Consider the following 21,455-nt stretch of genomic DNA (forward strand, 5'->3'; position numbering starts at 1 on the left):
GCAGAGAGACACCCGAAAAAAGGGACCTTTGGTGCGGGGTCAGGGTCTGGACTCGACTCTTCCTGCAGTTGACTTTCCCGAAATGCTGTGCTTCTGGGGCCCCGCGTTTTCATTGCCCCACGACGTCACCTCGTGATCTCTCAATCCAATTCCCGGATTCGCTCCTGCACGTCGCCGGGCGGCCGACGGCGACGTGCCTGGATAATCACTTCCTGTCCGGTGGAACTCAAGAAGTACCATCAAAAGTAGGATGAGGGGGTTGATTCTGTTCTCGGAGCACCCTGTATGTATCTACCTGACTCTGCTGTACCTTTCCGTTGTTAATTAAGGGTTGGAGAAGCTGTTACTTGACCAAAGCAATATAAAGTAACGCTTTGTTGGGGGGAGGGCACAATGGGAAGAAGTTAAGGAAAGGGGAAGAGGAAGAAAAGCAGAAAATCGGGAAGCTCAACAAATGTGTGGGAAAAATACTAGAGCACAGTGTCTTCAGTAAGGCACTCGCTCGACTTGTGGGGAAATTGAATACAGAGCTCACCAACTCCCCGGTCTTAACCTTCCGCGTCTACCTAGTGTTCAAGTAGAAACAGTGTGAAACAGTGAGTACCTCCGCTAAACCGACTACGCTGTAATCCACGTTGCGCAGGGCAGGTGTTGTGTCACCGAACAGGGCAACTCCGCTCGCTGCCTACCCGCATCGCGCTTTCCCCTTCTTCCCCTCAACAGAAGCTGCTGCTCTCTCTCCGGTCAAGGCATCCATTACTTATTAATATTTCCCGAACAACCCCATCCTGACTCCCCGCAACACCAATGCGAACTCCCCGGTTTCAATTACAACCTGAGCGACGACAAGGACTACAATCAATCAACATCAGCAGCAGCAGCAGCAGTAGCAGCACCAACAGCACAGTACAAGCACAAGTGAGTTGACAGCGCCAATCACCAACCCGCACAATGACAATCCCCCCATCGGAACGCGTCGTCCCCGGCTCTGTCAACCTGGCCCCGGCCCCCTGGCCCGCCTCTGCCACCACTCCAGCCGTCTCCGTCGACGCCCCGCGCGTCGCGGCTGACCTGGTGGCCGCCCTCAACACCGCCCTCGCTGGTGGCAACTACGCCGCTGCTGCCGACCTGTTCCTGCCCGACCCTGGCCCGGCCAATGGAGATGGCGCGTCTCCATCGTCCTTCTGGCGCGATCATCTCGTGCTCTCGTGGCGGCTGCGCACGCTCAAGGGGCGCGACAAGATCCGGGAATTCTTGGAGGCTCAGCTCGGCGGCCCTGGGGGTGGAAAGGTGGTTCGGTTCCAAGTGGATTCGTCGAGCGAGTTCCGTCGGCCGCAGACGGCCGAGTTCCGGCCGCTGGGCGGGGTGACGGGGGTGCAGTTCTTCGTCAGGGTCGAGAGGGAGGACGGGGTGGCCGGGCGTGTTGGACGGGGAGTGGTCCGGATGGTGGAAGCAGAGCCCGGGGTCTGGAAGGTATGGACCTTGTTCACCACGCTGGAGGAGGTGAAGGGGTCGGAGGAGAGGAAGGGCGAGAGGAGGGAACGGGGCGTGCAGCATGGAGCAATAGGAGGGAGGCGGAATTGGGCCGAGAGAAGGAGGGCCGAGAGCGAGTTTGTCGGCACGGAACCCGTGGTCTTGATTATTGGTCAGTCTCGACTCTCCTTTATCCCCGCTCACCCCCTTTTTCTTTCTCACTCTTTCTCTTTCTGTGAGGTATGAGGTTGAAGATAGTGATGCTGACTGTGCGCAGGTGCTGGCCAGGGAGGTTTGACCGCCGCCGCGCGGCTCAAGATGCTTGGAATTCCGGCCTTGATCATTGACAAAAACAGCGCTGTTGGAGACAATTGGCGCAAGCGTTACCACCAGCTCGTGCTGCACGACCCTGTCTGGTATGACCACATGCCATATGTTCCATTCCCCGACTTCTGGCCCATCTTCACCCCGAAGGACAAGCTTGCGGACTGGTTCGAAGCGTACGTCAAGGCCCTCGAGCTCAATGTGTGGACCGAGTCAGAGATGGTGTCCTCTTCCTGGAATGACGCCAAACAGCTTTGGGCGGTACAGATCAAGCGCGCTCGCGCCAGTGGTCAAGAGATTAGGACTTTCCACCCGAAGCACATCATCATTGCCACGGGACACTCGGGAAGGCCGCACATGCCGTCCATCCCCGGCATGGAGTCGTTCAAGGGCGACCTGCTTTGCCACTCGGGCAGTTTTCCCGGCGCCAAGGAGGGCCGCAAGGGCAAGAAGGCGGTGGTCGTCGGCGCATGCAATTCCAGCATGGACATCTGCCAGGATTACGTCGAAAAGGGCTACGACGTGACGATGGTGCAGCGCTCGTCGACCTACGTTATCTCAAGCGAGACCGCCCTGAAGGTTACCCTCGCCGTGCTCTACGAGGAGAACGGTCCGCCGGTAGAGGACAGCGACATCGCAGTTTGGGGCTGGCCCAGTGAGGTGCTCAAATCTCTCCAGGTTGATCTCGCAGCCATCTCGGTGGCGCGCGACAGGGAGATGCTCGATGGGCTGGACAAGGCTGGTTTCAAGATCGACATGGGCCCGTCGGGTGGAGGCCTGTTCATCAAGTATCTACAAAGAGGAGGAGGGTACTACATCGATGTGGGTGGGGCAAAGCTAATTATCGACGGCAAGATCAAGGTCAAGCATGGCCAGGAGATTTCGCAGGTGCTTCCCACAGGGCTCAAGTTCGAGGATGGGAGTGAGGTGCAGGCGGATGAGATCGTGTTCGCGACCGGGTACGACAATATGAGGACAACGGCCAAGGAGATTCTTGGGGACGAGCTGCCTGACCAGGTGGGAGATGTCTGGGGATGGGATCAGGAGGGCGAAATGCGGACTATTTGGACGCACAGCGGACACCCAGGTCTTTGGTTCCACGGCGGAAACTTGGCCTTCTGCAGGTACTACTCGAGGCTCGTCGCCCTCCAAATCCTGGCCAGGCTGAAAGGCTTTGAGACTTGATCAGCAGGAAATACCAGGGTGTTAAGATATGGCATGGATTGATTAAAAGAATGTATTGGAAGCCTAGATTTAATTAGAGGAAGAAGCTCTTTACTCCTGGTGAATAGTGAAGTCCTCGTGGTTCTCTTGAGGTGTTGACTCACGACAGATGTTAGAGGAGTGCGACTGCTGGGTTGTGGTTTGGCCTGTCGCAACTTCTGTTGACGGTCCCTTCCGATGATGCCAGTTAACACCTGCATGCACTTATGGAGAGGGCAAGGACTGCCCTGAACAACATTAATAATTAATTACCCAACGCTTGCCAAGGCGCTCGAGTCTTGATCCCCCCCTTTGCTTCACCAACCTCACTTTCTCTGTTGTGATTCGCTCCTCGTTGCATTAATTAACCTACAGTAATAATTCGTTATCTTCCGTCCTATGATTTAATTAATTAGAGGAATGGTTCACGTAGGATTGATCCTCGCGCTCGTCGCCTCCTTGCCCCGGACCGTCGCCGAAGGCCCTCGCCAGCAGCTCCAGGCCAGCCTGAACCGAACACACCCGGAACTCCCTCGTCTCATGCTCTATCACCAGACGACCCATGACGCCACTGGTCGGCCCATCTCGCTCCTCCCGCTGGTCACCAAGCAACACATTGGCCTCACCCACCTCATCGTTGGCGCCTTCCACGTCCACGCCAACGGCACGATCCATCTCAACGACCATCCTCCTTGGCACCCACGCTACTCGACCCTATGGGCCGAGACCCGCATCCTGCAGTCGCCATCCACCGCTGGCGGCAGAAGCGGAGGGGTCAAGGTCCTGGGCATGGTGGGCGGCGCGGCGGCGGGGACCTTTGCGGCGGACACGCTGGACGGGGACGGAGCCGCCGCGGCCGCGTTCGAGGCGTCGTACGCGCTCCTCCACGAGGCGGTGCGGGCGCACACCCTCGACGGCGTCGACCTCGACGTGGAGGAGCCCATGACGCTGCGGGGCGCCGCACGGCTGGTCCGCCGTCTGCGGGCGGACTTTGGCCCGCGCTTCGTTATCTCGTTCGCGCCCGTGGCCACGGCCTTGTTGGGGACAGGGGCAGGGGCGGGAGCGGGAACGGGAACGGGAACGGGCCGGCGGGGACGTGGACGGGGGCGCGGAGGAGCGGGGAACCTGAGCGGGTTCGACTACCGCGCGCTGGAGCGGGCGGTGGGGAGGGAGATTGCGTTCTACAACGCCCAGTTCTACAACGGGTTCGGCGGGATGGCGGACACGCGCCTCTTCGACGCCATCGTCGGCGAGGGGTGGGAGCCGGACAGGATCGTCATCGGGCAGCTGACGAGCCCCGAGAACGGGGGCGGGTTCGTGGGGCACGAGCGATTTGCGAGGACAATCGAGCGGCTGAGGAGGAGGCACGGCGAGATCGGCGGCGTCGCCGGGTGGGAATATTTCAACGCCGTCCCGGGCGGGTCGAGCCGGCCGTGGGAATGGGCAGAGAGCATGACGAGGATCCTCCGGCCTCCCGGGACAGAGCCGGTGTTGAGAATCACGAGGGAGATGGCGGAGAGCCTGAGCCGTGCGTGGATGGTGAGCGCAGCGGAGGGAGGAGGAGGAGGAGCAGGAGGAGGAGCAGGGGGAATTAGCAGTGCCAGCGGGTTGGGTACAGCGGAGAAACGAGTTGGGCTGGCGCCGAACGTCGATTACATGGCCATGGTGAATGCATGATAGAAGGAGTTCTCAAATTAGATGAAGAATGCCCATAATTAATTAGCGAATTGAGTGTCCATATTTCTATCTTATTTTGTTTTGTGTATTTCTTCCCATAATATGTTATTCTTTTCTTGCCTTTCTTTGCATCTCTCTCTCTCGAGCATTACGTTTCCCGTTTGCGCGCTTGTTTTCTCTTGTGTGTGCGGACTCTGCTCTTTCGAAAGAAGTAATAGTTCAGTCGTGCCTTTCCTTAATTACAAGAGTAAGAAGCGCGAGTCTGCCCTGAAGGCTGGTAATTAATCCGTACTTGCCCAGAGATCTGGAGAAGTATCCTAGCAGCTGACTTGCCAGCAGTTACCAGCTGGCAACGGAAAGTTCTGCACCCACGTCAGGCAAGTCCCGAGACCGCCGGAACAGGTTGAGGGCCCCACTCTCCACCCTCCCGCTTTCACTCTTGACGATCAAAGTCGAGTGCCGAACCGGAAGATCAATCCAGTGAGCATCGCCAACAATGGGTCGTCCATCCGGGGTCGTCGGGCGTACGCAGCTCAAACAGGATGACCTAATGCGCATCCAGACGCTGTCGCGCGACGCGCGCATGGGCCCGTCCGAGATCCGCCGCGTCACGGGTTACTCGATTCACCAGATCAAGTACGCGCTCAAGAAGAAGACGCCTACGGTTGGTAAGCGGTCGGGGAGGCCCAGGAAGGGCGAGGTGGCTCCCAGGAAAAAGAAGGCCGCTGAGGCGGGCGCGGCCGGGGACGGGACCGCGGCCGGGGACGGGCAAATCGAGCAGCTGGGTCCTCCGGTGAACCAGGATGAGAGCGCCGAGGCCGGCGAAGGGAGCGGGGAGCTGAGCGTAGAGTTAAATAACCAGTTAGTCGGTCCTCAGTCCATTGCCGTTGGGGCCACGCATCTGACAGCTTCACACAGAGCGCCCGGGCAAGTTGGGCCGCAAGAGCTCGGGCGACTCGATGATGGGCAGCAGCACGTGCCCGACCAAACTCACCAACAACAGCAATACCAACAACTCCAACAAGCACAGCAATCGCAGCAGCTTCAACAACAAGAGCAGCAACAAAGACAGCCAGATCAATACGGTCAAGCATTTCAGCCCCCTCAGCCGTGAGCAGCACCCGACGTAGAACCGAGGAGTCTCAAAGGGGTGAGAGAAGGCAAAAATGTGTCAAAGATCTGTGCCTGTCCAAATTAGCTGGCTATAATAATTAAGCGTAATAACTCGGGATTCGGCAGACTCGTTTGTCAGTTTCGGAAAGTAGCAGCAGATTGCTGGTCTATGCCGTTGTCAAGCAGCTGACCAAGGTCTACTTTCGTTCTCTGTAACCCAGAGTTGGAAATTAGTGCAGACTTCAGAAGAAGAGTATCTCATATCTGTGTTGAGAGGTGGTGATCATTTTCCTCGGCCGATATCATTTACTCCGATTGCTTTCTAGGTACATACATTTGCGAGGATACCCTCTGGCCGCGGCTCAGTCGATCGAGGGATAACTAATTAGATGTCTCTGGCTGCATGGCGGCACTCCGAACCGGCGAGTCATGTGCGAAGAAGCCGTCGACCCTGAATCAGAAAAATCGGGGTCAGCTACCAGGGACAGCTCACTGTATCTACGTAATTATTTACAAGTTTCTGTGAATATCTCAAATAACGAGTTGGGTGTGGTTGCTATTCGAGAGCGGATTTCACTCCAAGTTTCGGCTCTCAAGTGTCCGGTTTCATTGACTCAGGGTATATCCTGAATACGATTTGCTTCAGGAAATGTTTGCTCGCAGTCTCCGCATCTGGGAAACGAGTCCAGACCGCTTCGAGGGTCGATGTTCAAAAAAAAAAAAAAGGGTACCTTAATAACTAACTGATACGCTTCCCCGTCCTATCCCCACATCCTCCATCCCCTCGAAACATTTATGCTCCTGTCAATCCTGTTGCAAGCAAACAAGATCAGCATGGCGCAGGTGCTGATCATCCCGAATCGTATCGCCGGTTGAGGGGAAGGGGTGGCTGGGCCCCTGTTTCAGCCTCGCGGTGGCGCGATCATCCGAGCGTGCTCATGACTCGACATCACAGGGCCATCCCGTCGCAAGGGCTGACCTCATCCTCTACCCGTCCGCGCTGCACCACCAAAAGAAACACCGAAGATGTCAATCGACGGGCAGCATAATTGTGTGTTGAAACACTAACAGCTTCAGCGAGTGCTCCACGGTGCAAATCACATCTGATCGTTGCCAATTCCGCTCACCCTCACGGTTCTAGGCCTTTGGCAGATGAGGGTGAATTACATAGTAGTTGGTATATATGAGGCTTGGGATGAACCATGGCGTTCCTGAGAGTGCATTCCTCTCTTTTTTGTCAACCCAGTGAACAGCACTGCTCATCTTTCCCTTGGGCTTCTCATTCTCGTCACTGTCCTTATCATCTGACGTTTGTTTTCACCCCATTACCGGCATTGATTGCTGTCCCTTTTCACTTTCAGCTGCCACTCATTGGACCTCAACGTGTATCCGGTTCTGGTAACCGACAGAAAAGAGTCGAGGAAACAAGAAGGTTAGAGAAAAGCAAGAGAAAAAAAAAAGAGAGGAAAAGGTCAAGATGCATTTCACTACCTCCTTCCTCGCCTCCATCGTTCCGGTCCTTCTGCTGGGGACCTCCTCGTCCGCGTTCCAGCTCCGTGAACGCTGCAAAGCAGGTAAGCATACTTAAGCCTATCACTTACTTAACCCAACCATAACCTACTACGCCTACCGAAATGCCATGGGGTTAACCTACCTGGCTGACCACATTCTCCCGCATCCAGCCCCTGACGCGGCGCCCGCGACGCTGACGACCTCGGTGGTCCCGACCGCCGCCGCCGCCGCCGCCTCCGCCGCGGGCCCTGCCGATGCCGCGACCACTACTGCGGCTGCTGCTGTTGCCGATGGCTTGCTTGGTGACGAGGAGGATTCCGAGCTGGGCCAAACGACGAACTTTCGACGCTGGAGGGTGAGAAGGCAGTTTGGTAAGGGCAAAGGCAAGGGAAAGGGCAAAGGTAAAGGGAAGGGCAAGGGCAAGGGCAAGGGCAAGGGAAAGGGCAAAGGCAAGGGAAAGGGTAAAGGTGCCGGTGGTGCTGCCGGCGGTGCTGCCGGCAACGGTACGGACGTCGGAACGGGTGGTGGTGGTGCTACCGGCAACGGTACGAACGTCGGAGTGGGCGCCGGCGGCAACGCCTTTGGTAACGGAGGCGACGAGGGCACTGGTACCGGGGCTGGAACCGGATTTGGTTCCGGGGCTGGTAACGGTGCAGGCACCGGAACCGGCTCCGGCTCCGGATCTGATGCTGGGGCAGGCAATGGGACGGACAGCGGCGCTGGAACTGGATTTGGCGGCGGATCTGCAACTGACGGTGGTAACGATTTCGGTGCCGGGACGGGTTCCGGTACCGGAACCGACACAGACGCCGGCACTGGTTCTGGATTCGGCGGCGGTACTGGAACGGGCGCTGATGCCGGCTTCTAAGCTGGAACAGGGTTCGGTACTGGAACAAGCGAGGGAAGCACGGACTGAGAGCTTCTAAGAGGTGCCGGAACTACTGTGTAGGCAGGCGGCTATGGGATGCGGGGCGAGGGGCAGAGTCAGGAAGGGAATGTTCTTCCCAGCTGGGAATCCGGAACAATCGTGTTGTTGTAGCGTATCAAGTACGGATTAGGTTGAACAGCGTAACCTGGATGTGAGCCGAGAAAACAGCGGCGAGGTGCACACGTATAATTTTCCGCACCCTGTTCATTTTTCTTCCCTTTCCTTTCTTTCTTTTTTTTAAAAAAACATTATCATTAATCCGTATTTGTCCTCCTTTCAGTAGGCAATAATTATGGTTGTGAGCTGTCAGAACGGTTGTATGAAATTTACAAAATAAGTCGGCGCCCACTTAAATGGCTCGTATACAAAAGTCTCAGATGAGTGAAACCTGCATAGGACACATCATAGAAACCGGTTTCCATTGAGTGTCTCATCCGACGCGGTGGGGGGGCTGGTTCCGCGCCCTGAGAATCTGTGCGTAAGCGAGACCAAGAGGCACGCAGTGGTGTAATTTGCTCATCATCATCTCGGACCGGCCCGTACGGAGTAAAACCGAAAACAAGGGATGGAGGATCACCCGAGATGAAAAAGCGCCCGAACCCTCCGTCCTGAACCCTTGACGATAAGACAACAACGCCAAGGCGCCGAGAAGAACTGACATCATTCTTTTGAGCCATCATAATTACTTCTCCCCGTGGCCATCTTCATGGAGCTGATCACCATTTTCCTTTGCCTCGCAACCTTATTAATCGCGTTCCCCGGGACGTCTGCTGTCGCGCCGATCAGGAACGATAGAGTCCTGGATGAGCTGGTAGTCCCGGACACGTACATCGTCAAGTACAAGAACGGCATCGATACTCTAGGCAGAAACGAGCACGAGAAGGATGTCAACAGTAGGGCCAGGAAGGGCAGCAGGAGGGGAATCTTGGGCAGGTTCGACGTCGCGGGCCTACGGGGCTACGTCGCCGAGCTCTCAACCCTAGACCTGGACACTCTCGCCAGCTTCGACTTGGTATGGGTTCCCTTTGTGGATGGGCTGAAGAAAGAAAGTCTTGTCATGTTGATCCTCGATCCCACACATAATTAGATTGACTACATCGAGAAAGACACGGTCGTGAAGGCCGCAGCCGTAGCCGCCTACCCGCAGCCTGCCAGACGCGCCACGGTCGAGCAGGTGAACGCCCCCTGGGGACTGGCCCGCATCTCGCACCGCTCGCGGGGCCAGACAGACGACGACTCCTACTACTACAGCAACACGGCCGGCAGCGAGACCTACGTCTACGTTATCGACAGCGGGATCCGGGTCAGCCACGAGGACTTTGGCGGCCGCGCGGTCTGGGGGGCCAACTTTGTCGCCGCGTCGAGGGACACGGACGAGGCCGGCCACGGGACGCACGTCGCGGGCATCATCGCCGGTCAGACGTACGGGGTGGCCAAGAAGGCGACCGTCATTGCCGTCAAGGTGCTCGACAGGTTGGGCAGCGGATCCTCGTCAGGACTGGTGCAGGGACTCGACTGGGCCGTTCGGGACGCCCGGGAGCGCGGGACGGCCAACCGGTCCGTCATCAACCTCTCGGTATCGGGGCCCTTCTCCCAGGCGATCAACGACGCCATCCAGGCGGCCACTGACGCCGGCCTCACCGTCGTGGCCGCGGCTGGCAACCAGGGCAAGGACGCCTGGGACCAATCGCCGGCCTCGGCCCCGTCCGCCATCACGGTCGGCGCCATTGACCGCCATGACAACCGGGCCGTGTTCTCCAACTGGGGCGAGTCGGTCGATATCTTTGCTCCGGGCGTCGAAATCGAGAGTGCCTTCAACAACAGCGATTCCGACCATAGCTTGATGAACGGCACCAGCATGGCCTGCCCCCACGTGGCTGGGCTGGCGGCCTACTTTATGGCTCGCGATGGGATATCCGGGAAAGAAGTGGCGCAGAAGGTCTTGGAAACTGCCATCACGGGTGTCGGTGATAGAAGAATGGGCGCAGACCGCATCGCGTACAACGGGGAGGCTGAATGAGCGAGGTTGCTTATTTGTGTGTAATTACATGCCTGGATACCTCTAAAATCAGCTTTTGGGGGGTTTCACCACAGGCATGGAATATCGTTTCATTCTCTCCACGATACTAATTAAGTCCAGAACGCAGAACAGGGAAATGGTTGATTGCAATAGAGTCCAATTACATTTCATCCTGTTCTGCACGGAGTATTACTTTTACTAATTACAGTGTTTCCTCCAAGGGGTCCTCGCGAGGGGTGAAGGATTGGCATCAGAAGATCCGCCAGACCATCTACGAATCTTTGAACTCTACTTCCAATCAAACGATGAATATGTGTTCCAAACTACAAGAGATCGAGCCATTTACGGACCGATGTGGGACCCGAGTTGTGCTCATCCCCGCCCCTCCCCCCCCCCTTCATCCCCTTCACAGCCTACCGGGCACACTCCCCATCCTCACTCAGCACTGGAGCGCGTCTGATTCATGAACCCGCTATAGAAACGGTGACACGAGGTAATTAATTGATTATTTTTGGTCAGAGTAGGGGTTTCCGAGGTGTGCAAGGGAGGAATCCGAAAAGATGGCCACGAAACCAAGAAATATACACCATGGCTTGTGAAACGCGTAGGTCCCGTTAGGGTTTACGTCTCTTAGGCTACGAGGATCTGAGATGACTAGATACACCTAGATGCCTCTACCCCCATCCAATCCCTCTGATCAACGAACAGGATCACTCAGAGGGTAAAACTCCGCCACCACTCCAGGGAGCCACTGATGACCGATGGCTCATGCGACCATCTCGGTCGGGAAACCCGAATGAATTGATTTGGTCAGCCCCAGAACGCCAGAGCCTGCTCGCCCAGAGAGCGCTGCCCGGCAGCGTTGGCATGACAGCCATCCTGGACCTCGTTCCTCATCAGGACGAACTCGCCGGGGTAGGTGACGTTGAGCGAAGCGTCGGCGGCGGCTCGCTTGGCGAGGTCGACGGTGAGCTGGGGGCCGGCGGGCCCCGCGAGGAAGCAGCTGGACGGGTTGTCCGGGTAGAGTGGCTGGCCGGTGATCCAGATGCGGGCGCCGGGGGCGGCGTGCTCGCGGGCGTTGGCGACCAGCCGCTCGACCTCGTCGTAGGTGGCGCCGGGGTTCTGGAAGATGCAGATCTGCACCCAGACCTCGGCCGGCCGGCCGTACCGCGCCGCCTGCTGGTCGAACAGGCGCCAGCTCGCCGAGTTGGTGTCGGTCCACGACTGCACCACCATCCCGCCCGTCCCGTACGGTCCCCACATGTGCGTGCCCCCGACGGCGACGTACCCCTGAGCGATGTTCTCGGCCATGGAGCACCCGATGAATCCCATGGTGTGCTCGCCAGTGGCCTGCCGCTTCCTCGAGCTTGCGGCGGCGGTGAGGCCCAGGAGAAACAAAACGAGCATCGGGACCATGTTGTTTCGTATAGCTTAGGTAATTGATTAATACCTCTGTTGCGAGGTGCGCCGTGACGAACGAGCGTTAATTGCTTGTCAAAGACTATATATAAAGTTTTAGAAAACAACGTGTCTTGGGAGCCTGATGATGGACTTGACGGCCGTCTCTTGCCTTGTCCAACAGCAGGTCCGGACTGGTCTACTTATACTCGTAGACGAGCGACATGACGTACTGAAGCAGCAGCGCCGTCGTCGGTGCCCCAGCACGAGTTCGCCGCGGTCGGCAGTCCCCATCGGCAAGGAGATACCAGCACATCGTACTTGCGGGATGCCGAGTCTAAGTTCCGTACTCTGAGGAGCAGGCCCTCCATCGTGAGGATGTCGGAGGGGTAGATGAAGTGGCGTGTCTGGGATCTCAAGATGTAACTGCTGAGCATCAGCTTTGACACACTGCGCCCATTATTAACGCAGTCCCAGTATCTGTGTAAGGTAAAGGGGCAGGGGGGCTCTGATTGGTCGGCGCAGAATGAAGCCTCTCCTGGTTTAGCGCAGTCGGTTGCGTGAACATTTGAACACGTAATTCATCGCGGGATACCTGCCTCCGGTTCTATACCGGGATGGGATGAGTGAACAACAAGAGGCGCACCAGGCCGCAGAACAAAGGCTCATTTCTCGAGCATGGGAGCAGGAACTGTTCCATCTTCCCAAATACCGAGACCATGAGCCGATGGATCGCCAACGAGACCAACCTGGGCATCACTACCAGAAGATGAAACAGAAGGTATCATCGTGAGCATAATTATTTACACTAGTATTCTAAAACAACCAACAAGCTTCCGCCCATTATCCCAAAAAGAGAACGAATCCGCGCCGGCGATCCTGTCTCTGGTTAACAGCTTGCCTGCCATGGTGGGAGTTCCTGGCCGCTCCAAGGCATGCATCACATGCCGGAAGCGAAGAAAAGGGGTGAGTAGGAAATACTCACGAGAGAGGTTCACCAGCGATACCTAATTACCATACCTAATTACCAATTGTTTACTGTCTCTTTACCTCCTGACCTACCTACCCTAGCCGCGGCCGAGACCAGGTTCCTCCACATCCGTGGCATGGCTGACCAAATAAATGCCTCTGTTAGTGCGACCTCGAGAGACCCGCGTGCTCCCAGTGTCGAAAGGCCGGGCTGCAGTGCGAAGGCTACAGCGCACCGCGCGTCTTCGTCATCAGCACCCCAGAACGGCGGCGCGCAGGATACAGCGCGCGACGCGACTCCCCTTCGAGGCCGGACGCGGACCATGCTACCGAAGCCACCACCACCACCACCGTGACGAACCTCCGCCTGCTGGCGAGGCCCGAGGAGGAGAGGAGGTGCATAGACCTCTTCTGGGAAGCCTACTTCCCGGCGGGGCAGCCGATCCCGAGGGCGGCCTCGCGGAGCTACGTGTGCGCGTGGACCGAGACGGCCCGGCGCTTCTACCGCGACGACGACTCGCTCCGCCACGCGCTGTGGGCCAACTGCCTGCTCACGACCGGCCGCCGCCACGGCGCCGCCTGGATGCTGCGCGAGGGCTCCGGGGCGTACGGCAAGGCCCTCGGCGACCTGAGGCGCTCGCTGCAGGCCTCGTCGCACCGCGTCCGCGTGGACGTGCCCATCGCCACCATCAAACTGCTCGCCATGTTTGAGGTAGGTATGGTTGGTTGGATAATTTGGGTCGGGTAGATATCTGTATTGCTGATTATTGCTGATTCTTTGTTTCGGTACGTTAATCTCATTATTCCTCTAATTAGGCTTTTTCGCAGCAGGGAGGCAGCGAGCCCAAGGCCGAAGACGCCCAGCAACACTGGCAGCGTCATTACGCCGGCGAGCTTGCCTTGTTCATCGCCAGGACCCCGGTGGCCCATGTCGACGGTGAATTGCACGACGTCTTTGCCGACGAGCGAGTGGACATGGTGAGTTTCGTCGCGGAGAGAGACGGTCTTGATCGGAGTGAATAATTAGAGGCCTGGTCTTCATCCGGGGACACATTCCCATTCCTTCCGTCTACTTATTAATAATAGTAATTTATCAAACACTTAGGCCCTGTCGGCAGTGCTGAGACGGGAACGGCTTGTCCTGAGCACGCCCGAGTGGAAGACCATCCCGTGGCAGGCAATCCCTAAGGACTACAAGGACATCCTGGTGGACGCCCTGGTCGACATCCCCGGGCTCGTCGAGGACTTCGACAAGATGCGACTGTGCGCCGAGGAGCCCCGGCGATCCCATCTGCGGCTCGAGCTCGTCCGCAAGTGCCGGATCCTCGACCGGCAGCTCCAGACCTGGGTCGGCCTGCTGACGCGGCTCGGAGCCAAGGTCGAGGAGCACTCGTGCCTGGACCCGACCGGCAAGGACCTCGTCACCCACGTCGCCCAGGTCCACGGCATGAGCCTGTACTGGGCCGCCTCCCTCGTCCTCTACACCATCCTCCGGCTGGTCTCCGGGCCGCGTGCCCGCCTGCCCGAGCACGCGGACCCGGCCGAGCACGCGCGCAACCTCGTCGCCGCCGTCGCCATCCTGCTCGAGCCGAGCTCCCGGCTCTACGGCCAGCAGAACGCCGCCCTCCCGCTCGAGATCGCATGGCAGTACGCCAACGCCCTGCGGTCCGTCTCCCCGGACAGCGAGGCGCTCCTCGGCACCATCCGGGCGCTCCGGCGCCGTCTGCACACCGGAGCGGCGGCCCCGGTCAGCGATGGCGCCCCTATACCCGCCTCGACGTCCGGATAGGCGAGTTTGTCTCAAAGAGAAGAACGGTGCGGTTTTCCTTCCTGATGTTCTCGCCCATCCTTTCACCACTAATATAATTACAGGGCAGGGGTATGCAATCTACCGTGATATGTACTTACTGTGCTGGTCATCGCAGTGAGATGTGAAAATCACAGCCCAATGGAGGTTGGTTGGGACGGGGGGTTCCTATTCTCACCCCAACTCCGATTTGGTGCTTCTCAACGCCAAACGGGGCGCGCGAGCTCTGAAAACGGCCCAGGACCGTGGGGATTAGGTCAGCAGCCTGAAACCTGTCTCACGAAAGGATGCTGTTTGATATGTTGGCAGATGAAAGCCCTAATTAGTTATTTCTGACGTCAGTGGCCGCTCAAATGCTCATGACCTCTCAAGCATCTACTGCGGATGACTACCACGTACTTACGTACCTACCTTACGCGCGTATTATCGATGTCGATGCTTCTCTGCACCGGTGCCAAAATCATCCGGCGAAGCAGCTTTCAATTAGCCCATCCACTAATATCCCATGTTGCCAGGCCGGTGGAGGAAGAGAAGGCTGTGAGTGTTGTGCTTCCTGGTAATTCACGGCCGACGGAATCGGCGCCAAGAAAGGCCAGGTCTGATACCGATGCTACGACTCTTCTTCTCGGAAGCGGTAATTATGTGTCTCGGAGCCTCTAGCGCGCCGTCGTCCGCGGGCGCCAACGTTGCTCTGGTCCTTCCTCCTCCTCCTCCTTCTCCCACAAAAAGCAACCGTACGCGCTGTCGCCGAAACGGCGCAACTCGTCGCAGACCAGGACAATGTCGAGGGTGAAACGCAGTTGGTCTGGTTTCGCACCATGTTGTGACTAGCTCGATGATCGGGGAGCAGCCTGTCGGGCGAACGCGCAGGTTCGAAACTGAGCCTGTCAAGACGGAGGATAATAATTGCGGAATCTGGGCAAAGCGGGCCCGACAATGCGCCTAGAACTTCAAATTACTCGAAGTGGCAAGCAAGGTTTCCAGCCCACCCATGGAACGGATTCCCTACTAACGTTTTTGATGCAGAAAAATTTCTTGTAATAGTGGGCGGAGTTGCGACCTGGCCCATCGGCCCGCCCATCGGCAGCAGCGATACAGCCACGCTTGCCGGACTGGTTAGTTGAACCGATCTAGTCAATACCGAACCGCGGAAGGAATTGCTTCCTCCGAACGGAAGCGTCTGATTATCCGCCGTCTTATTCCATCTGATCGCACTGATTTGGGGTTGGTTGCTCGTACCACGGCCCCATCGTCTCCCGTCTCGTTCCCTGACATCATGACGTAGCCGCTTTCTTCTATCACGAAAGGACATTACAAGTACATTACACACACCATATTGGAGGATTCGGCTAACATCTCGCCGGTAGTCAGGTCAGATGGGAGCTGGGTTCTTGGATAATTATTCCTAGGCCCAATCACCATCATGGAGAACAAGCCTTCGAGACCCCGCAGTCCGCCATAACACGCCATGGTCCTGCCATAACAATCCACAGCAAAGTCTTAGAGTGATCTTCGATGTTAGTCACCGGCCATTCTTGTTGGGGCAAGGGAGAAGAAGGGATCGATATTGGAGGTGTTTTGGGGACGCAAGGAAGGCATTCGCCACCTCCCGTCCCGCACGCGCATGTGTGTACAATAATATCGATAGGCGAGCTGACGAGTGCAGGCTACCGGCAGCACATGCCCGCCGTGGCGTTCCCAGGACCACGGCCAAGAATCCCGACTGTCGCGCAGAGAATGCAGTGTAACAAAATAAAACTACCACTGCTCTTCTACCAACAGAGTTGCATGGTTGGCTGAAATCATTATTAACCCCTGATGCTCCCCCCCCCCCCCCCCCTCTCTCTCTCCCTCCACCCACATTGCCATTCGGTGTCCCCATAAGGTGGCCGCTCGCACGATCATCAGCTGCTGAAGCACATCTCGTGTCCTCTTACGGCACGGAATTACCGAGAGCAAAAGCGCGGGAGCATCCCACTAACACATGTGATATCAAGAGAAGAGCCCTAGCTTTCTAAGCAGATATTAGTAATTACCGAGTGTGGGCCAATGATCCTGCAGCGTCTGGATGTTTGAACTCTGAATCAAAACTGCGTCGCAACGAAGTGATAGTTCACCCAAAATAGGAAAATCTTCGCCGGCAGTAAACCTGACACCTGAGATATAATTATACTCCGTATGACCGGGTCATAAAAACGACATTTCGCCTCGGTGGTCTACCGTGATCTCCCTTGCCGGTGCAACGGAGAGCCCAGGCCAACCGACGCGCTCCCATTCTCGGCTGCGGTGCCTGATTTGGCCCTTGTGCAATGTCATTGGATGGACGCCGACTTTGACGAGTCGTCATGGAGCAGGGCTGGGTGGGATTGTCAAGTTGGACTCGAAGTGGTGGTCTTGCTGTCATGGAGTTGGCACAACCCGCCATGCCCCAGAGGCATGTTGTTGATGGTCAGCGAGCGGATCGTGCACGTTGTGATTTAGGGCTCGATCATTGGTTACCACATTTATCTGCAAGTGCCGTCCCAGCACAGATCCGGGACTTGGCGTTGTCTTGGCTGCGTTAGCGGGAAGCCCCCATGTCTGAAGTAGGAGCCTCCCACGCTGCTTCTCGAACTGCACCACAATTGCTGCGGACCCGAGATAGTCGATAACAACCAACGGATCGCTCCACATCGAGGTTTGCCTCAACAGCTGGAAAGCAATGTACTGCTCTACGAGATACGCTAGTGGAAACTCGCCATGGTTCCAGGCTCGGTGCCTAAAAAAGATGTCGTGGGCGGTCGGTAACCCAAATCAGGCCAGACTGCCGAAAGCTCTCATGAATTGAGATTGAACGCCTGTAATACGTGTAGTCTGCAGAGGACTGTAATAGGAAGTATAGTCCTTCAATGTTCAGCGACCGGCGGAAGAAGGATTGCCTGAAATTCGTCCAGGAACTGACGCTCCAAGCATCTCGAAAGCATGCAGGATAACAAGAAGGGCATGGGAGACTTTTTTTTTTTTTTTTTTTGGTTTTGGTTTTGGTTTTGGATTTCAGTCACGCGAGCACTGCTGCAATAGCACATGGCATCCACGCCCAAATCGGACTATCTATGTATGGTAGTGTATATGCATATGATTTAAGAGTTAGGTAACGGTAAGACCATCACGGTCTCGATCCGACTCGATGCCCACTCCAAGCGCATAAAATCCCAAAGGGCAGGTACTCTACACTAACGCCAACGTGGGGCGTTGTGTGTATGTAGTTACATGGGGTCCGCAACTTGTCCGTTCTCGTTTACACTACATACTTGACCGAAAGAAAGCTGGGTAGTTTAGCCCCGCAGCAGACGGCCCCTGGACACGTTCCCCTATCAAGTGGATGTGAGAGGTTGGTGCGGGTTAGCCACCCCTCCATCCCACCATGGCCGCTTCGGCCCGCCAAGGCTGGCCCCAACCATCAGCTCCACACCGCCTGCCAACCAGAGCACCTGTTGAGTCCACGCACGCGATTTTTTTGCACCGAGAATTTCTCGCCCGACCTGCCAAGATTGGTTGCTGGTGTTGGAAGGGGCCGGGCGGGCAACCTGAGCTCGCCGTCGGAGGAGCCATCCCACGTGTGCGGTACCATCTTTGACCGACGGGAGCCCTGCCGCCTCGGACTGCACCCCGTTTGCCTTGCCTGCCAGGCGAAATACAAAACCAAGCTGTCCCGCACCTGCAACCCATCCCTCTTCCCCTCTGCTCACCAGATTCAGTCCATCCGTCACAATCAAAGCCCGCGCTGCTCATCCGCTCCGGGCACGCGACTCCAGACAGAGAGACAAAGGCACCGCCGCCGAGATGGCTCTCCATCAGTTCGACTACATCTTCGCCATCGGCCTCATCTTTGCCGCACTCGATGCCTGGAACATCGGTAAGCCCCCCCCCCCCACCCCCCCAAAGCAGCAGAAACAGCAGAAGCAGCAGCAGCAGCAGCTCTCACATCCGCCCCCCCAAATCCCAAGAATTCCCCCCCTCCCGTAAATATTGGAGTTTCTGACCCACTTGTGTCCCTCAGGTGCCAATGATGTGGCCAATTCGTGGGCGACGTCGGTCGGGTCGCAGTCCGTGACGTACCTGCAGGCCATGCTCCTCGCATCAGCAATGGAATTCGCCGGCTGCGTGGGTGTGGGCGCCCGTGTCGCCGACACCATCCGTACCAAGATTGTCGACACCTCGCTCTTCGTCGACGACCCGGCCCTGCTCATGCTTGGCATGGTCTGCGCCGTCGTCGCTTCCTCCCTCTACCTCACCTTCGCCACCAGGTTCGGCATGCCCGTATCCACCACCCATTCCATCCTCGGCGGTGTCATCGGCATGGGCGTTGCCTCAGTTGGTGCCAAAGGTAAGAGAGACCTCCGTCGTTGAAGTTGAGACCGACCAGGGGCTGACGGTTATTTTCGCAGGTGTTCAATGGGTGGGCTCCGGCAGCGGCACTAGCGCCATCAACTCGGGTGTTGTCCAGGTCTTCCTCGCGTGGATTATTGCTCCGGGCCTTGCTGGGTGCTTCGCTGCCATCATCTTCCTCCTTACCAAGTACATGGTGCTGATCCGAAGCAACTCCGCCCTTTGGGCGCTCCGCGTCGTTCCCTTCTACTTCGCCCTTACCGCCATGCTGCTTACCATGCTGCTCCTGTGGAAAGGTGGCAGCTACGAGATCCACCTCACCGACCCCGAGATTGCCGGCACTATCGTTGGTGTTGGTGCGGGCTTCGGCCTCCTGGTTTCCCTCACGCTGGTGCCCTGGATGTACCGCGTCGTCATCAAGGAGGACTGGCAACTTCGCTGGTACCACATCCCCCTGGGACCTCTCCTGTTGCGTCGTGGTGACGTCCCTCCGCCGCCGGAGGATGCCGGCCCGGTCGTCAAGAACTACTATGAAGGCCGCATGACCAAGGAGGAGTTCGAGGCCCGCAAGGCTGCTCAGCGCGGCGATGTCGAAGTGGTGGGCGGCGACGCTGCCGCCGAGAAGACGGCCAGCGCGGAGGGTGCCGTGGCCGCGGACAAGTCGGCCACTGCGGAAGGCTCCGATGCCGCCTCGGCCGAGCGCCCGAACCGGAGCCCCCTCGCCGATGTCCGCAGCGCCCCCAAGAAGCTGGTGGGTCCCAAGCCCGAGGGCAAGTGGTACGAGGGCCGCGTGCTCTTCTGGTACGTCAAGTGGGCGCTGCTGCGCGGTGTCGACCAGGAAGTCGTCAACGCCAAGAGCACGCACAACATGCTGGCCAAGAACATCGACGAGGTGCACGCCTATGCCCAGCACTACGACAACAGGACCGAGTACATGTACAGCTTCCTCCAGATCATGACGGCCGCCACCGCTTCTTTCACCCACGGCGCCAACGACATTGCCAACGCCATCGGCCCCTTCGCGACCGTCCACCAGGTCTGGAACGATGGCGCGCTCCCGGCCAAGGGCAAGTCAGACGTGCCCATCTGGATCCTCTGCTTCGGCGGTGCCATGCTGGTCATCGGCGTCTGGACCTACGGCTACAACATCATGCGCAACCTGGGTAACCGCCTGACCCTGCAATCTCCCGCGCGCGGGTTTTCCATGGAGCTCGGCTCTGCCATTACCGTCATCCTTGCTACCCGCCTGAGTAAGTTTCCTCCTACCCACGGAACCTATTGTGCCTGCCCGTCACCGATCAGATCAGAACTAACGGTGTTGTTTTTGCAGAACTCCCCGTCTCTACCACTCAGTGCATCACTGGCGCCACTGTCGGCGTCGGCCTCTGCTCCGGAACTTGGCGCACCGTTAACTGGCGCATGGTCTTGTGGATCTACTTCGGATGGATCATCACCCTGCCCGTCACGGGTATCATTTCGGGTTGCCTGATGGGTATTATCATTAATGCTCCTCGCTGGGGCTACTCTGGCTGAAAAAAAAAAATACTCATCGGGCGCGGGACAGTTTGAGTAGCAGTTGATTGGGGTTTGCAGGATGAGCCAAACTTGGGGTGTTTGCAGTTGTACTTGGTTGTTTTCATGTTAATATTCAAAATACCCCTGTATCGATCATCGGTCAGATATGTGACCATGTAATGGATGTGTCATACACCGTTCTTCTATCGCAGAAAGTGACATTGAGCAAGCCAAGATGAGTGACATCGTCTGGCCGCCACGAAGAAGCGATGCAGAACAGCCACTTCCATCCTACAACCTGCAGAGAATCCTCCAGTCGGCATATGCGCATGCCGTGTTGCACCATTCCCAAAGCTCAGGTGGCTCACTTGCCTAATTAGATACACAAACTGTAGGATAACAAGACAGCAGAAAACTGAGCGCACCATCTCAAACCAGGATCTTCAGAGTGTTTCCGTTGCGAGTCAAAACACAACGCTTAGAATGCTGCACCAAAAGGTCTTGTACGGCCCAAGTTATCGTAGACAGTGGTTTTAAGCTCTATTGCAACCAAACTAGTAGAAGTTTCGTTTCGGGATGGGATTTGGGCCGGCGAAGGGTCCTATCACGGAGATTAGTATTAATACTCACTCAAAGAGGCCCGTAAACGGGTCCTACTAGACAAGGAGGGACTGTTTGCTCAAAAGAATGTATTACTTCAGTGCCTTAAGTAGGTACCATGAACAATACGATAGCGGATGAAAGATCTATACTCCTTACGCCGGCACCTCGCATAGATAGTTATAGAGAGGTTTACTTGGCCAAGTAATTAGGTACCTAGGCTCTGGAAGGAGGCGCGAAAGACGGCTTTACCTAGTACTAGAATGGACCTACCTAGCCTTACTTATATATGCTCTACTAGTTTATAGAGCGTTTGTTACTAGTTTATAACTGATCTAGTAGATATATAGTTACAGCCTAGTTAGGGCCTGACCTAGGGCCTAACTAGGCCTTACCTAGGTTATATATATATATATATACTAGGTAAATTAGTATTCGCGACGTTCGGAGTTCGGGTTTTGAGAGGGTTTCGATTCAGTGTGGCCAGAGGGGTGCCTAACTACCTTCCAGTGGAAGATTCCATAGAGAGAGGTTCACCTCCACGGGTG

General features: G+C 56.9%; 9 protein-coding genes across 9 annotated transcripts; 7 read left to right on the forward strand and 2 right to left on the reverse strand.

Moving 5' to 3' along the window:
• Window positions 1-951: 951 nt before the first annotated feature.
• MYCTH_108836 (oxidoreductase-like protein) lies at window positions 952-2,982 on the forward strand (the record flags this gene model as incomplete). Its single annotated transcript, XM_003664817.1, has 2 exons — window positions 952-1,645; window positions 1,751-2,982. The coding sequence occupies 2 exons, from the start codon at window positions 952-954 to the stop codon at window positions 2,980-2,982; spliced, it is 1,926 nt and encodes a 641-aa protein (XP_003664865.1).
• A 438-nt stretch (window positions 2,983-3,420) lies between these two features.
• Window positions 3,421-4,677, forward strand: MYCTH_2067358 (glycoside hydrolase family 18 protein; the record flags this gene model as incomplete). Its single annotated transcript, XM_003664818.1, has 1 exon — window positions 3,421-4,677. One exon carries the CDS (start codon window positions 3,421-3,423, stop codon window positions 4,675-4,677), a length of 1,257 nt encoding a protein of 418 aa, XP_003664866.1.
• Window positions 4,678-5,089: 412 nt separating this feature from the next.
• MYCTH_2308076 (uncharacterized protein) lies at window positions 5,090-6,162 on the forward strand. Its single transcript, XM_003664819.1, has 2 exons — window positions 5,090-5,538; window positions 5,596-6,162. Exons 1-2 carry the CDS (start codon window positions 5,174-5,176, stop codon window positions 5,789-5,791), a joined length of 561 nt encoding a protein of 186 aa, XP_003664867.1. The 5' UTR covers window positions 5,090-5,173; the 3' UTR covers window positions 5,792-6,162.
• A 466-nt stretch (window positions 6,163-6,628) lies between these two features.
• On the forward strand, window positions 6,629-8,583 carry MYCTH_2308077 (uncharacterized protein). Its single transcript, XM_003664820.1, has one exon. The coding sequence runs from the start codon at window positions 7,430-7,432 to the stop codon at window positions 8,168-8,170; it is 741 nt and encodes a 246-aa protein (XP_003664868.1). The 5' UTR covers window positions 6,629-7,429; the 3' UTR covers window positions 8,171-8,583.
• Window positions 8,584-8,782: 199 nt separating this feature from the next.
• On the forward strand, window positions 8,783-10,514 carry MYCTH_2308079 (serine protease). Its single transcript, XM_003664821.1, has 2 exons — window positions 8,783-9,242; window positions 9,318-10,514. The coding sequence occupies exons 1-2, from the start codon at window positions 8,937-8,939 to the stop codon at window positions 10,248-10,250; spliced, it is 1,239 nt and encodes a 412-aa protein (XP_003664869.1). The 5' UTR covers window positions 8,783-8,936; the 3' UTR covers window positions 10,251-10,514.
• A 546-nt stretch (window positions 10,515-11,060) lies between these two features.
• MYCTH_2067632 (uncharacterized protein) lies at window positions 11,061-11,657 on the reverse strand (the record flags this gene model as incomplete). The annotated part of the gene is made up of 1 exon (XM_003664822.1): window positions 11,061-11,657. The coding sequence occupies one exon, from the start codon at window positions 11,655-11,657 to the stop codon at window positions 11,061-11,063; it is 597 nt and encodes a 198-aa protein (XP_003664870.1).
• A 779-nt stretch (window positions 11,658-12,436) lies between these two features.
• Window positions 12,437-14,636, forward strand: MYCTH_2308084 (uncharacterized protein). The gene is made up of 5 exons (XM_003664823.1): window positions 12,437-12,614; window positions 12,784-13,329; window positions 13,434-13,595; window positions 13,723-14,432; window positions 14,490-14,636. Exons 1-4 carry the CDS (start codon window positions 12,555-12,557, stop codon window positions 14,404-14,406), a joined length of 1,452 nt encoding a protein of 483 aa, XP_003664871.1. The 5' UTR covers window positions 12,437-12,554; the 3' UTR covers window positions 14,407-14,432; window positions 14,490-14,636.
• MYCTH_2308086 (uncharacterized protein) lies at window positions 14,637-15,406 on the reverse strand. Its single transcript, XM_003664824.1, has one exon. The coding sequence runs from the start codon at window positions 15,242-15,244 to the stop codon at window positions 15,035-15,037; it is 210 nt and encodes a 69-aa protein (XP_003664872.1). The 5' UTR covers window positions 15,245-15,406; the 3' UTR covers window positions 14,637-15,034.
• A 2,749-nt stretch (window positions 15,407-18,155) lies between these two features.
• Window positions 18,156-20,507, forward strand: MYCTH_71222 (phosphate-repressible phosphate permease). The gene is made up of 4 exons (XM_003664825.1): window positions 18,156-18,319; window positions 18,464-18,790; window positions 18,852-20,042; window positions 20,123-20,507. Exons 1-4 carry the CDS (start codon window positions 18,247-18,249, stop codon window positions 20,323-20,325), a joined length of 1,794 nt encoding a protein of 597 aa, XP_003664873.1. The 5' UTR covers window positions 18,156-18,246; the 3' UTR covers window positions 20,326-20,507.
• Window positions 20,508-21,455: the final 948 nt, after the last annotated feature.

Source organism: Thermothelomyces thermophilus, chromosome 5 (assembly GCF_000226095.1).
Source record: "Thermothelomyces thermophilus ATCC 42464 chromosome 5, complete sequence".
Lineage (NCBI taxonomy): Eukaryota > Fungi > Ascomycota > Sordariomycetes > Sordariales > Chaetomiaceae > Thermothelomyces > Thermothelomyces thermophilus.